This window comes from Chroicocephalus ridibundus, chromosome 7, assembly GCF_963924245.1.
Source record: "Chroicocephalus ridibundus chromosome 7, bChrRid1.1, whole genome shotgun sequence".
Classification (NCBI taxonomy): domain Eukaryota; kingdom Metazoa; phylum Chordata; class Aves; order Charadriiformes; family Laridae; genus Chroicocephalus; species Chroicocephalus ridibundus.
Window position 1 is genome coordinate 30,048,158 of NC_086290.1, and position 16,006 is coordinate 30,064,163.

Below are 16,006 nucleotides of genomic sequence, written 5' to 3' on the forward strand. Positions count from 1 at the left end.
TATGTAGTAGTCACTCTGGATGCTCCATTGTTGAGATTCTGCATATTTAATGTTCGGTGTTACAAAATGTGTAAGAAATGTAACGATACATTTAGATTATATGAACTAAAAAAAAGATCACATGATATTGAAATGAAAGGACTAGTATTCTGAAAAAAATATTATGGGGAAAGAAGATACATGGTATTGTGCCGGTAAGATTTAGGACTTAATGTCAAAAAGGTTAGCACTTAGGCTTTAAAAGAAGATTTTGCTCTTCGTTAATGTCTTAATATATATAGTTTAGAAAATACTGATATGTGGTGCTGTATCCATGTAGAGTGCTGTACTTCTTACAAGATGTAATTATTTGCTCTTGATCTTTATTCAAGAGATACCTCATGGCATCAGGTTAAGGGTTAACTAACAGCATTGTCCAGGAAAGAACATATATTAGCTTAATAGTCTAGAGGCTTCTGTTTTAGCTAGCTGTACATATGCATGTAACAATTCAAATGAGCTCAGGGTATTGATAAGGCTATTCTTTGACAGATCAAATAAATTAATCTCTGCAGTTAATCCATCTAGATCTCATGATCCATTCTGAAAGCAGCTCACTTTTTGTTAGCACTGTAAGAACTTGAGTAAACAGTGTGCAAGCATTTGAGCATTAATCTTAAGGTGTTAATATAAAGGCTGTGCAGTCAACGTATATTAAAATTTTCAGCTTGAAAATCTTTTGTTCATAACACATTCTGCTTTAACCACTCTTTCTATGATCTACTGATACATTATTTTGTTAATGCTGAATGCTTAACTTTTTCTTTCTTTTCCTTTCTCTTCATATCCTGAAGTTCCAACTAACCTTTCAATGCTTTTTTTCCTTACCTCTTTTATTTGCTCCATTTATGCATTAAGTGGTTGCTTAGATTTAAGGTAAGAAATCCCAGGGCTGGATATCCATTCTTATTCTTCTGAGACTATTACACACGGGGAGATGGTTAACATGAATGTTACTGATTGTTTAAAACAACACCTGCCCTCCCTCCCGTGTATCCAACCTCCTGTTGAATGATTTCATTGCAGATAAACATTTTGTGACATAAATTGATTTATTTATGTAAGGAAGCTAACACAGTTCATTTTAAAAGCTTTGTGGCAAAATATTGATTGCCTTCAGCGTATCTACCAGATCATTTACAAGGGAGGAATGTTGTGCTGGCCTGGTGTAGACAAAAAGATATAGGCAATAGATAGCAGCTGAATATGAGCCTCCCCCTGTGTAATATTCTTTTTATCCTATATACGGTGTAAGTTATGATTTGATTTGGATTAATGTTTCAGTGTGAGATTGCTCAGATCGTGAGCTCCAAAGGTGCATAACAAATTCAAATCTGTATATTATTTTTTAAAGTTGCAGTATCCTTATTTTTTTCAGAAACTGCTTGCACTATTTAAATACTGAGGCACTCATATATGAAAATTGTCGCAAATTTCATAGTTTTGTAAAATATTTAATAACTCTTAAACAACAAGCTGAGTGATTTATTTAGTTGAATATTGAATAGTGCATCAAAGAACTGAAGTAGGTCAAATTCTCAATGATCTTACAGAGGTTTAAATGTTAGTAGCCTTAGTGGCTACAGAAGTAGCAATAAAAAGCATCAAATCAATTAGACAAGCAGTTAAATGAAGTTACATGATACTATGTTGGAGTTCATAGCACATTAATTAATAGATAGGTTTATAACCTTTATTGAGTATTGTGATATCATCACCCGCCTGAAGTGCTACTGGTTTGGGGAAAGGGGGAACGAAAGTTTTTTAGTAGCATCAGCCACAGTTTTAGAGAGGCGTCTGTATTTTAGAACATAGAATACTAATATGTAGTGTGAGTATATTAATTAAATGAAGTTCCAAGTTGATGTGAAATATTTTGCATGACTGGAAAAAGCTAAAAATCCTGCACGTTCCTGAAAAGATTGCTTGTAAAACCAGGTATTACTGTAGATATCCCAGGGATGTCCCTATGGAATTGGCCAGATGGTACTTTTAGTAAGGTATTTAAGTGTATGTAGCACATCTTATCACAATGGAAAATGTTTAATAAATGAGAGATTTCTCTCATGTCATTTGAAATATGTTTTTACATAAGTGTGTGAGGTACAGTATTTCAAATCACGTAGTGTTTAAATGCATTTTACTTGAGAATTGCTAAATATATCTCCTCCCTGGCTCTTTCTATCTATCCATACAAAATGGATACTTCTAATGCTGCATATGCCTTATTCTGGGCACAGTTCATATTGGTGGTGGTTTTCTCAGTGATTAAAAAAAAAAAAAAAACAATTTGCAAACTCAGTTTTCTTTGTTGCTCTCTGCAGTTGCAGTTATAAACAAGTAATGACCATCCTAAAAAAAATTTTGAAATTGTATAATTATAGATGATGTGTGAACTGCCATATCTGTGCATCATCTGCAGTGATGATAAGAGTCTTTTCAGCTTTTCAGAGAATTTTTTTTTCTATTTGTGGGTTTGGAATGAAAAGAACATATTTTTGTTATAATGCCAATTAAAATACTTCTTTATTTTTACTTTATTTTTACCTGATCAGAAGTTTGATTTGGGAAATCACAGTATGTCAATCAGCTTCTCATTGCCAAAGCATGAGGGTTTAAAAAAAAAACCAAAAAGGGCAAAAAGCAGCGCAGCACCTCTTGGTGGACGTAAGTTATTCTTTAAGTCTCACTGTAGTCACTGTACATCAGCCCAAAAGAAGAAAACTAAAAGGCGGCTATTAACCCTAGATCTGTGCAAATAATAATTTTACTTCACTTATGACAGATTGGATATGAAGTGATTAGTTTTATTAGTGATTATTTTTCATTTTTATTAGTGATTATTTTTCATGGCTGCTGAGAAACCTTAGTCTTAGCTGAGAGTTAAAATATTAAACTGACTGACTGTAGCAGGGCTAACTATGCTTGTGTCTGGGTAGCTTAAATTTAAATTTTAAACAGATTTTGAAGAAAATTACAAGTCAGAGGAGTATCTGTAGCATCCTCCTGTCAGCAAATCAATTGAAAATGACATTGTTTAAGCCTTTTGGAATTTACCAGACTTGTTTCTTAAATTACTTTAGGTAGGTGGATGTGGTAAAAATAAGTAAACTTACTTGCTGAAGCTTCTACTTGTGGTCATTTGCCAAGACAGCGTTGAAATTTAGCCATTTCACTTCCATATCAACTGGTTAATCAACTTATAAACATACGGCTTAATTAGACATGCAGAGTAAGTATTCGAGTGGTTGAGCATAGCCTGAAAAGGCATTTTTAGGTAGCAGATGATGGGCTGAAAATCTGTTCATCCTCTCTGTAGCGTTAACAAGATGAAGCAAAGCATGGGAAGGTAGTTTGCATTTGGCCTTGGGTTGTTTTCGCTGGAGTCAGTTATAAAATTGCTCAAGGTTGGGCAGCTGCTTGAAGTTTCTGAATATAATCCATGGAACATCATTGATAAGACATTTCTTCTTAGTAGATTTTGGGCAAAAGTTGATTCTTTTGACATTCTGAAAGTTCTAGAAAATCCAATGTGACCATAAAGCACCACTGAAAAATTTCTGGGCTGAGTCAATTTTGGCTTTAGAAAGTAGCTTCTCCTGAGGTTTGATTGTGTGGAATGTCTGGTATTCAGGATTTTTGGGGAAAAAAACCAAAGCACTTTTTTGGTTTTGGTAATTCAACTGGCAATGAGATGTTCAGAAGAGGAAAAATGTGGATTGAAATCTTTGTTGCAGGTAAGTGCCTCACAGCCACCTAGATACTAAGGTGCACTGGTGCAAATAGTTTTTGCACATCTGATGACCAGCTTTTATATCTGACTAACTATGTATTTCTGCACTTCTTATTCAGTGAATTTTTTTGCTCATGAAAACACTCCCAATAATTGACTGGAATAAACTGCATGATTTCTCCGTTTTAACCAGTTTATTTCACTACAAATTTCTTATATGGGTGGAGTGCTAAAGAAGCTGAGTCTGTTAAATGTTTATAAAAATGTAAATATGAAGGAAACTCAGTCATATGTAGGACCATAAAAAGGTGATTTAATCACTGGAATCTGTGAAAAACTAGTTGCCAAAACTGGAAATTGGACAAAAAAGTCTTAATTATGCAAAAAAAGTAAACTTAAAATGATAATTTTCTAAGGACTCTAGTCAGTCCTATATCATGTCCTGAAGTCATCAGATGTTAGCTTTCTAAAACTGATAGTGTAGCTCAATATAGAAAATACTGGAGGAAATACTGTTGTACCCTTTTTAAACAGAATGATCCACAGTGGTCCGTTTCTTTACAGTTCATTTTATAGCTGTCACTGTGGAGCTGGATCTCAGAGCATCCTCCGGGATGTGCTACTTACCAAGGATCTGCTTATTTTAAATTGTTTATACAGTTTCTTCCTCAGCAAAGCGTCAAATCCCAGCTCCGGTGCTGACAGAGTTACAGCTTTGATTAGAAGGCATTTACTTCTGTAATGTGTTGCTTGCTAATTCTCATATAAAAAGCTTCTGCAAGGTAGCCAGTGGAAAAAGAACTTATACAAGATCTCCCTAGAATTATTTGGTGTTCCTCCATGTAATTTCAGTTAGTAATATTGTCTACTTTTTTGCTTCCGTGGGAAGAGGCAAAAAAAGAATTGGAAAAATCCCTGCATTACCCTGTGCACTGCTTGTCTGGTCACAGGCTTGTCTTCCTGCTTTTAGAACAGTCAGATGGGTTTTTTTCTGAGCTTTGTGCCCAAATCATTACCACCTATCTTAATTTTTTCTTTTTTTTAGCGCAGTGATTCACTGTTTTGACGGTTGTGAGCAAAGGCAGAGATACTCCTTTGTGTTTCTGGTTGCAGGCTTTGTTTTGCCACACAATTTTCTAAAAGAATTTGCAAGCTCTTAATGACAAACCAACCACAGATCTGTGGGGTCCTGCAGTCAAACCAGTCACCAAGGACAGATGCATTCCTCTGCTTTCACCCTCTAATTAAACCAGTTGCATCTGGATAGTTGCAGCTGTCTGGAGCTAGGGGAAATGTCGTCAGAAACAGTGCAACTTCTGACAAATCCCGACTTTCTCCAGAAAATGGATTTTTGAAACTCGACAGCAAATGCAAACGTGACCTTGAGTTCTAATGGTTGCTTTGGATTTTTGAAGTTTGTAAGAGGGATGTGTGTGGATGAGGATTTGTGTATGGAAACTATCTTTGCAACCAGATGTGCAAAATGGAAAAGGCAATACAGTAAAGTTTTGCAAGGGGGGGGGGCATTAATGGCTTTTCTTTTTTATTTCCTTTTTTTTTTTTCTCCTAGTAGAAGTCTGCATAGAAGGGGACAGTTGGAAATGTTACAACGTTTGTATCTCATCTGAAGTTGCAACTTTTATAGTTTTAAATGTTTGTCTTTTTTTTTTCTTTCCTCAAGGAAGTTTGTAACCTTTTTTTAGCGTCTTGCATGATATTATTTCCACAGATCTGTCCATTTTGATCAGAACTGTTGGAATAATTTTATATTCTTCATTTCTCTTCTGTGATTATTTAGCCATAAGTCAAAGGGGAAGTTACTCAGAGAGGTTTGTTTAACTTCAGTAGCTGATCTTAAAGCCATGGATCCTGTCAGATTTGAAGACAGCCCTTTGAATTTAATTATTTGCTCTTTGAACATTATGGTTTCAATGTTGAAAAGTCATTTCAAAGAGCCCGAAACTAAACTCTGGGAATGGTTTTCCCCATCTTTCCATTTAGTCTTTCTTAAGGGCAGCAGCTTTATGACTGAAGTTTCTTGGCTGAAAAAGGATCACTTTTTCTTTGGCCACAGTTTCTAAAGCTTTTTTCCCATCCTATGTCAAGGATATGTTTATTCGCGGTGTTAATGAAAGTTACTAGCAGTCACTGGAGTTCTGCGTTAGGCAAGTATTACTTCCACTCCTTACTGTATCCTGTGCAATGTCGCTGCATCCTCTACCTCTACTGTCCTTTCTTTTCATGTAGCTCTAGCTACACGGAAGCCTAAAACTTCATTTTTGTTCCTGCAATGATTGTATACAAATAATAAGCTTCTTTATGGTTAAATATATTGAATTCTGTGTTAATTTTAAGGTCATGGCTAGTGGTTACATCATCTAGTCAGAAACAATAGTGTAGCCAGTTAAAACACCTAAATGGACTATTCCGGGGCACACAGATTGGTCTAAGTTTGCTGTCATCTAAAGATATGTGAAACCCCTGCCCCACTATGCTTAATGGGCCGTTTGAAATACAGCGTGACAGTGCAGAAAGTGGTTAATTAAAGTGGTGTTTTGGTTTTTTGGGGGTTTTTTTTGGGCAGCTCAAATAAGTTGCGTGAAGCAGGTGTCTTTAATGAAAGAGGAATTATAGGGGGTGCTGCAACTTTAAAAAAATAATTCAGATGTTGTGCTATTTCTTAATGTTCCGTGTATAGAATAAAATGTACTTCATTTTACACTTTCCCTCTTCCCTTCCAGTAGTTGTAGTTCAGTGCTTACCTCATCCCTCACTTGAATTAACTTTAGATTTCTTGTTGCTTAGAGTTGGCTTAAAGGACTATAATGCTGTGCAAAAGAATTTTGTCTTAAATTGACATTACAAAGTACTCTTGCACAACTAAATCCAAACATCTGTTTTTGAATTTAACAAAAAAACCTCTTCCAATGCTTGGTGTTCTTTGCCTCCCAGCAGATTGAAAATGTGATAGCACTGGGATTATTTAGAGCCAGGGAATCAAGTTTCAGTGGATTAGAATACTGAATATATTACTCTTTACACTGTCATCAATATTTATCAATTCACAAATCTAAACATTGCCAGGGTTTTAAGTGAGTTGTTACAGTCAAATTTTAAAGGAGTAATTTGCCTTTAACGATGTTGGCAAATACTCTTAGTGCCTGATCACTGTGCCTTTTTTATATGGGAGATGGGGCAGTAGGCAAGACTTATATTTTGGAAATAAACGCTATGAAATAGACCATGACAGGAACAACAGAAAAAGGGACGTGAGCATACTTATTTAGGTTTATTGACTATATCTGTGTCAAAGCAACCGTTTGAGCATTTGTAAATCAAAGCTGTTGAACAGAGAGTTGTGAGAAGACCATGTACTGATTCCTGTAAGGGTGCATACATTGAGAGAATTATCTGTGGCTGGCAGTATACCAATAAGCAAAATGCCTACATCGGTAACAATTAATTACGATTCCTAGACTGATCAATCAGTCAGGAATGCCGATGAGGTTTTTAAAGAATTTAGAGTAAATTCTTTTATATAAAAGTTACTTCATTAGTATTTTAGCCTGAAAGAGGGGGAGGAGACAACTGCAGTTACATCACATCACAGCTAAATATTTTTCTACCTGTCCATTTATTTATCAATTCTTAGAGATTAAATTGCTACAAATCTGGTGGGGAGAAAAAGTACATCTTTGTATTTTTCTCCATGTAGCTTTTTCTCTATGTTTACTTATACATAAATAATATCTACAGTAAATATTATCTTAAAAAATGTTGATGTACCGTGAAAACATTAAAACATTAATGGATCATATTTAGAGATTACTTTGATTTCTCCATTTTTGTATGAATTACATTAAATTGTGGCCTATTAGTAACCTTAGTATTTTTAAAGAGTATTAAAAATTATTTTTGCAAATTTACCATTCAGTAGTGCGACCTGAAATAACTGCCTTTATCTCAAAAGATGTCTGGGAGGTTTAACCAAGTTAGGTACAGTGTCTGTATTGTATGTGATTTAATGTTTATGTGATAGCCTAAAGGCAAATTCACTTTTTGCATATACAACTTTTAAAAACTCTATGTAATAAAGAGTCCTTTGAGCGCAACTCTTGACTTCTAGCAGAGTGGAAATTGCAAATAAAATGCATGGCCTCTCAATTTTTTTTATTTGTTTAAACTTTCCCCTATTTAGAGTTAATTGCTAAAGGCATCTCAGTGTCTCTCCCTCTAGAAGCTGAGCTTAGTGAAGGCCATTTTTCTCCCCGTTCTTTCATGCAGGTCAGCACACAGAATATGAAGATGGGTGGGCTGCCTCGTACAACACCACCCACCCAGAAGCCACCGAGTCCACCGATGTCTGGAAAAGGAACTATTGGGTAAGTGCAGTTACCTAATGTTTAAACAGCTTTGGTGAACAGAAGGGAAAAAAGGAAAGATTCTTTCTTTTTCTGTAGAGTGGGGATTTTTTGTTTTGGGGTTTTTGTTTTTTTGTGTTTTGGTTTTTTTTTTAATTTTAACCATTCATAGAGGTCAAGAGGTGTTATATCTGCATCTTCTTATATTGATCGTGTCTTATATATCAGTTAGCACGTTTCTGTGAGAAGAACATGGGCATCATCAGCCTTTCTCAACAGGAACCTTTTTATCATTGCAGAACAATTACAACTACAAAATTTAGAGTAAAAAGTCATTAACTGTGTGGCTTTGACAGGTGGTGATAAACAACTGGAAAATTAGTATGTGGCACTGTTCATTAATTATTTATGCTTTGTGTGATAAAAGTACTTTCCTGTTAAGTCTATGAACTTGACTTTGACCTTAGGAGAATGTGTTATAACTGGGATGAATGCTGTTTGTTGGTATGTGATTATGTGTATGCATACAGACTGTGGTGCTTTATTTTAAAACAAGATGTGGATTATGTTTAAAACAATAATGGGATGTGCAACACAGAGTTTATTAATAGGAAGACTGAAGTACCTGAAGAACATCCTTAATTGTTTTTTCTTATTCTATGAAGTAGATACTGCAAACTTACAGAAAAACACATTATTTTTTTTAGCTCCCATTACCAATTAATATGTAGCTATCTTTTAAAGAATGAAAAAATCTTTGGTTTTGTCTGTATTATCTTAATTTGCTTCTGAAATATGCTTGTCCTTGTGTAGGCGTCACTCTCCCTATCGTACATTGGAGCCGGTACGTCCTCCGGTGGTACCAAATGACTACGTGCCTAGCCCAACACGCAATATGGCTCCCTCACAACAGAGTCCTGTTAGAACAGCTTCTGTGAATCAGAGGAATCGCACATACAGGTATTCAGTGCAGTCCTGTACAAAGTGTGGTTAGTATTGTATAAGTATATGAGCAAAAAATGCTGTGATAAATAGCAAATCCATCTGCACCTCTACAGTGAAGCTTGCTAATTCATGATATTGACTGGGAACGTCATTTGGCATGACGAGAATGTATTCTAATAAAACCAGAATAGTGAATCACATTAAAATTATTCACTTAATCCTCCAGTCATCTTAATTTTATTGCTGTCACTTAGTTACAGTACTTAATGAATTACTGAAATTGTGAAGTCTTTCAAGGAGGTAGGTCATGATAGTATTTTACGAAATGCTTACAAAATTGGGAAAAGGCTTCGTACACAACTTAACTTCTACATGTTGAAGGACTGCATAATATGCTTATAGTTTGCATTTTTGTTTGAACAAAACATGTTTATCGATTGGGTAGCTGAAGAAGAGCATTGTATTTTAAGGATACTGATAACTTCAAACACAGAATAAAGCTGAACTTTATTACCAAAGGTTCTGCAGAAGGCTAGCCTTTCCTCTAGGATAATAAGAGTTTCATGATGTGATGGGTCCAAATACATCCCTTGAAGTCTTTATTTTTTAAACGTCATTGAGGATAGCTAAACAGATGGATGCAAAATGTAAGAAAATTTAACTTCTACTTTACTATCTTACAGTTTCTAGATTTCAGTAGTCTCCTATGAAAGCATAAAAATCCAGGTCTAAAGAGTCTACACGTTTTGTAAGAAAAAGCTCTGTACTTGCTCAGTAGGGATTTAACAATCGTGGAATGATGTGCTTTGGAACAATGTTCCAGAAGTATTTCATTTTTGGGCAAGTTCACTAAGACTGACTTAAAAACCTGTTGTGTTGTAGTCAAAGTGAAGAGTTTTGGGGAAACTGAGCTTTATATAGATTTGTGTCATCCTTGTTTCTTTTCTCTTGTTCCCTGTTACTTCTCTGAATTAGTAAAGTGCTATATGAGGGATCTTACATTTCAGCATGCACAGCAGCATATTCATACTCTGGGTTATTTTGGTTTCTTACAGCAGCAGTGGGAGTAGTGGAGGAAGCCACCCAAGTAGTCGGAGCAGTAGTCGAGAGAACAGTGGAAGTGGAAGTGTGGGTGTTCCTATTGCTGTTCCCACACCGTCTCCTCCCAGTGTCTATCCAGGTAAATGGAAACTTGCTGTTCCTCTTTCTGACTCAGCATTAACCTTTAGCATTTGCAAGTCTTCTAAACACAGTGCTGTGTAAACCCCAAGACAAGTCTCAAAGCTCATTATCCAGAAACATGCATGCCTTGAAAATGGCTTGCTATTGATAGCATGAGTGTGAATCAAGTAGTGTCTTTTTCTGGCAATGCCTGATGTGCTCTAATGCTTCTTTTATATATTAATTTGTTTATCAGAATTTTTTTCCTGGCTGCCTGCAGGTGACTGGGTAGGACACACCACCTTTTTCAGTGGGCTAGGGGAAATTTCTCCCTTGTCCTTTTAAGCAAATAAATGCTTTTTCATTGGCTGTTCATGCAGATATATAGAAGCATGCTTTTAGAAGATTAGATGAAATGAGAGGCAGGCACAGAGTAGACCTTCAGTACGTTAATGCAAGCCTAACAGAGTTGTCCCAAAAAGACACTTGCTCACTGTAATTGCCCCAGTCTTTCCAGAAATAGGAAGTGATGTTAGTACTCCTTTTCCCTTTGTTCAGCCCTTTCAGTGGCTTGCAGTGTGACCTGAAATACATGATGCTTCTGAACCAAAGAACTGGAAATTTTTGGCTTTCCTCCTCTGTATATTTTCTAATTCATACAAAAGCTAAAGGCAGCCGTACTACAGTGTAACTAATGAAAAGTAATGGCTTTCAGTGAAAAGTTTGGGGTTGTTCGCTTCAGACCTGGAAAGAAGTGGATTTCCTTGACCCTCGTTTACCTACTAGGAATGAGCCTTTCTTTAACAGCTCCATTTTTCTCTCATCTCCTCGTGCATTCTAAAATACTATGCATCTAATAAATACCTAACACTAAATAGTCAAAGGCTTTCTCTAATCCTTGCTAACATATCTCCTTATTAACGCCACCTCTTCCTCCTCTTTTCACTTAGCCCCTGCTGGCTCGGCTGGCACTTCTCCCCTTCCTGCTACCTCTGCTCCTGCCCCCACTCCTCCTGCTCCTGCCCCTTCCTCTGCTGCCCCAGATGCTGCTGCTGCTGCTGCAGGAGCTCAGCCCCTTGCTGATGGCTTCACCTCTCCAACTCCCCCTGCTGTTTCTTCCACACCCTCTACAGGTGAGTGTCTGCTCCAGATGGTGGGCAGATGAACCCAGACGTGATCATGATCCAAGGCTTTTCAAAGTTACTTCAGAAGCACTGATTTTTTAAATGTTTTATTTTTTTAAATAGAACTAGAAAATATCTCCTGATACCCAACTATATGGTAGTGGTTATAGCAGACAATTCAAGGTGTGCCAGTTTTATAAACAGCAATTATTTAATTTTATAATTTTTTTTTTTACTTTTATATAATTATTTATTAAATTATCATTTTATTGTGGTTTGGATACTGAGAATCTCATAGAATAATTATGTTTGGGGAGAACCAGCACTGATAGTTCTGGGTCTGATTATTCTCCTTTAGTAATGGAATAAAAAAAAAAAGTGCATCTAGCAAAGTATAATTTATATGACAAGTCTCCTTTCAATGACTTGATTAAAAGAGCATTTTTTTTGTGTTCAGTGCCAGGTAAAATACAAGCTTTTATTACGCAGAATTGTACTAAAGCATTTTGTTTTAATAGGTGGTACTTATGGTATATATTACAACTTGCTTTTTTTAATGCTTATGAAATCACCCTACATTTTTCATTTTCTCATATGTTGAAGTTGCAGCATGTAGTACTTACTAACCGTAACACTGTTCTGTATCAGCATTTGATTATGAGTTACACCTGCATTCTAAAGATTTCCTTTAGACAGCCAAATTCATATATAGCTACCTACGTGCTTTGTTACTTTTCTTTATAGTGGAGGCTGATCACAACGGTGTGAATTGGTTTGTGTGTTTATTAGTGTTGGCCTCTCTTAGTAAGAGTTTCACCAGGTGCCAGGGCATTCTTGAAATTGTATTTAGTTTAAGGTGCTATGATTCATATAGAATTAGAAAATACATATTCTAGAATGCATGACTATGACTAGAAGCTTTGGAACTGTGATGAATTTGGGTATCAGAAGATGTCCTGATGTTTAGAAGATGAGCTGTGTCATGGGGCCTCAATCAGTTTTCCATTTTTGGTGCACTGTCAGTATCCCAGTTCTTAAGCCATATTGCTTCTGTATTTTTGACAAGTTAAAATCAAACAGAGATTAATATTTTAATGGCTATAAATTCACATTCACAATTCCCTAAGAGAAATTTCAGGTTACTTAGTATTTTTAAGAGCTTTTGTTTCCCTGTGCTATTAGTAATGTTGCTTGCGTGGCTTCTCTGAAATAAAGTATTCGAAGAGACTGGATAGTTTACTGTTTATGAGGTTGTAGTTTTTGGTCCTTAAAGATCCCTCATCCCTGTTTCTTCTCTCCTCCCTTCTGTCCAACTACCACTAACTTCTACGAGTACATTGAGTAACAGGGAGACAGACGCATTAGGAAAAATGTGAAAAAGCTGATATACTAGGTGGATTGCTTCGTAACTGTTCTTCTTCCTCATCTGTAAAAAGTACATTTTTTGAGATGTACATAGCTATACAAAGCAGGAGGAACGTGAATCTCTAATTCATGCATTTGCTCTTAGAAGCAAGTAACACAGCAAGCAACTTGCATTTTATTTACTGACCTAGTGTGAAGTTTTGCAAAGCAATCAAAACATAGTGGAGAACAATGCAGGTTTTAAAAAATTTGCTCATTCATTTGTTCTGTTTCCATATTTACTTCCCTGCATGCATGTCTCCTCAACCACAGTGACCATCCCTTCTTCTCTTGTTTATTTGCAAGCTCTGAAATTTACCTCTAGCACAAATGGTGGAGGCAGAATAGTTAGGGAGGGTAGTAACCCATATGGGTATAACAAATCCAGTTTACTGTTATATACAGTATATAAGCTAGAGAACTTTATGCGAGCACAGAAGATAGCTTGGTGGTCTTGCTTCATTTCTTGCTTGCTTAGATTCAGGATCAATTATTCTGATACAGGAAGTGATTAAAATGGAGAGCAAGTTTTTAAGGAGTTGATTCAATTGACAGCTCCCTGAAAGAGGAGTATGGTTTAATTTATTCCATCCTTCAAGCAGTTTCTAACATTCTGTTCTCCCCGCATGATTCTCTGCTTATTTCCTGAACAGCACTAAGATAGTGTAGTGTTTTTTCAGTTGTAGAAGGTCATAGCTTTAAATGTTGGAAATGCCATATAGTTAGTTTGTACATGTATGTTGCTTAATTGCTGGACTGTGAAGTACTATATTTTTGCAGGTTTATAAATAACTAAATTTGCAAGAAGTTATTATAATACATTATATAAAATGGATAACTGCGAATAACTTTCTTTCGTTTTGAAACTTTGTAGCTTAGACACCTTTGTATTTTCATGCTGGCTTTTGTGAGCAGTGCTGAGTACGGGCAGTTGGGAGAGTTGGTTTTTGTGTTGCTATTGAGACATCCAGTGTCTTGCCAGTCTGGCAGCTGAACTGGCTGACCGCTCCTAGGATGCAGACTGTCTGAAAAAAAAAGCAACCAAAAAAATCTTTCCCAGCCTTTGATTTTTGAAGGCAGATATAAAAAAGGCAGGCATCATTCTTCTTTTTGCTAATATATTTCTCTTTCTAACCTAGGTCACCCCGTTCAGTTCTACAGCATGAACAGGCCTGCATCTCGACACACACCCCCAACAATAGGGGGATCTTTGCCATATCGGCGTCCTCCTTCGATCACATCACAGACAAGCCTTCAGAACCAGATGAATGGGGGCCCGTTTTATAACCAGAACCCAGGTAAGAAAGCTTTTCTGCTCTGTTGAATTCAACACAGTGGTGAATGGAGTGGCCTTCAGATCTCTGAAATCTTACGTTCTGTCTCCATTGCAGATCTTGCAGTTAGTCTCAGGTAACTTCCAGTATGTTGCTGGTAGCCATGCCAAAGCTGCTGTCCAAGTAAAGAGTTCAGCTTGCATTATGGCAAGCAGCTTAAAACAACACTGGCTTTGTTGCCAAATAAATTACTTTTGATTTCACAGTCTCTATTAGACAAGCTTTCGTCCTTTACAACACCATGTGTCACATATCTGCTTTGATGTGGAATGGGTATTTGATTTTGCACCATAACACTGATTCTTCATTAATCAGTCTTTATCTTGTATGCTTTTTCCTTGTGATTAATGTACAGTTCAGGAAATTGCACTTGTTAATACAAAGGTAAGCATTGGATACCTCAGTGGTGTTTGGTATGGGATGCAAGGGAGCTGTGTCATCTGATAAGTCCAGAGGTCATGGGTGACCATTTTAATGGGCGACCTGTCTTAAAAAGCAGGATGAGATATTAACAAGGAGTGGTGCGTCCTGTGTGTCAGGTAAAACACAGTAGCTTTTCATCTAAGGAGTCCTTTTCCCTGTGCTTCTGGTGTGATGTTAAGGTTTTGATACCAGAGCAGGGCATACTTTCTTTTTTGGCAAAGCTACAGAAAGATGTAGGAGACATACTGAAAGTTCCCTATTAGGAGATGCCCAATTACCAGCAAGACTGAATGTTGACTTGCAAGCACTACAGTGCGTTTCTGTTTTGTTGTGGTGGTGGTGGTTTTTGATAGTGTTTTTTTTTTTTAACTGAGCACTGAACTTGGAATTAGGTCACATGCTGCAATCTGCATTTAAGGGATTTGATCAGGTTCAAATATTACTGCTTGTGAGCTACCCTGCAAAGAGATACGTGTGCTTAACTTGAGAAGGAAATGGATGGTCCTGGTGGGGACAGGGGAGTGGAGGAGGTTATATGACTAAATTGCAGCCCAGTTGCCTGAAATGTGTGGTATTTGTTAAGCACATTATGTGCATATGAAGGCTGAAGGGGAATAGGCAAGAAGGAAAGGGTAATAGCAATAAAAGAAACCTTTCAGGATTACCTTTGCAGTAAAGAGGATTTTCACTATATCCCGAGAGTTTCTGACAACCGCTGTGCATTTCTGCTTTAGCAAAGGGATAATTCTCTGCAAGCTACCATTGCATTGTTAATAGGTAATCACAGAAGATGCCAAATAGACTTCAGTTAAGTTACATAACTACAATTCAGTCTGTGTGCCCAAAAGGAAGATAATGATTATCATTATTAGTCATTGTAAATCACAAACAAAGTATTTCAATTATACTGGCATACTTGATAAGCAGTTGTAGTAAGGTACTTTTTTTATAAATATACCTAGCAGAATACAGAATTTATTAGCTTTACAGTTATACTGAACCAAGTTTTTTTGGCCTGTACCTTGAAAGCAGAGGATGCTTACGCATGCATAATTGATGAAGACCCTAAGAAGAAAGGGACTGTTGTGTCTGTAAGGAGTGGGTTTAGCACTGACAGGACAGGGGCCATGATTGCTTCTCAGCATTCCTGGAGAGAGGGAGAAAATGCAAACTTGAGAGGTGAAAAAGAGACCTTACAACAGGCAGAGGAGTGTGCCAGCTAAGGCTTGTTCTTCTTTGCAGGCTGTTTGGCAGTAAAGCAGTACTGTTTTTTGCACTTCCATTTTTTTAGTATGTTGGTGTGTAGTCGTTTTTGTTTATTCACTTCAGAGGAGGATGAAAGATACTTGCCTTGCCCTGTGCTTTTGAATGACACTTCTAAGATAATATAATTTCTCTACTTCATGGTGAGACCTTTTTAATAACTGAATAGAAAATATTAAGGAATGCAGACTGTAAATGATCTCAGCATATGACTGTCCC

The 16,006-nt window shown here is 36.6% G+C and overlaps 1 protein-coding gene across 6 annotated transcripts in view; it reads left to right on the plus strand.

Moving 5' to 3' along the window:
* Positions 1–16,006, plus strand: part of ABI2 (abl interactor 2) — a 71,986-nt gene that overhangs the window by 42,214 nt on the left and 13,766 nt on the right. For 2 of the 6 annotated variants that reach the window (XM_063341513.1, XM_063341511.1), the window contains 5 exons: positions 8,057–8,154; positions 8,947–9,093; positions 10,134–10,258; positions 11,190–11,372; positions 13,907–14,065. In XM_063341513.1, the coding sequence (XP_063197583.1) occupies positions 8,057–8,154; positions 8,947–9,093; positions 10,134–10,258; positions 11,190–11,372; positions 13,907–14,065 (712 nt within the window). Of the gene's footprint in view, positions 1–897; positions 916–8,056; positions 8,155–8,946; positions 9,094–10,133; positions 10,259–11,189; positions 11,373–13,906; positions 14,066–16,006 lie in introns of all 6 variants that reach the window. The other 4 variants (XM_063341515.1, XM_063341514.1, XM_063341510.1 and 1 more) reach the window with 3 other exon arrangements.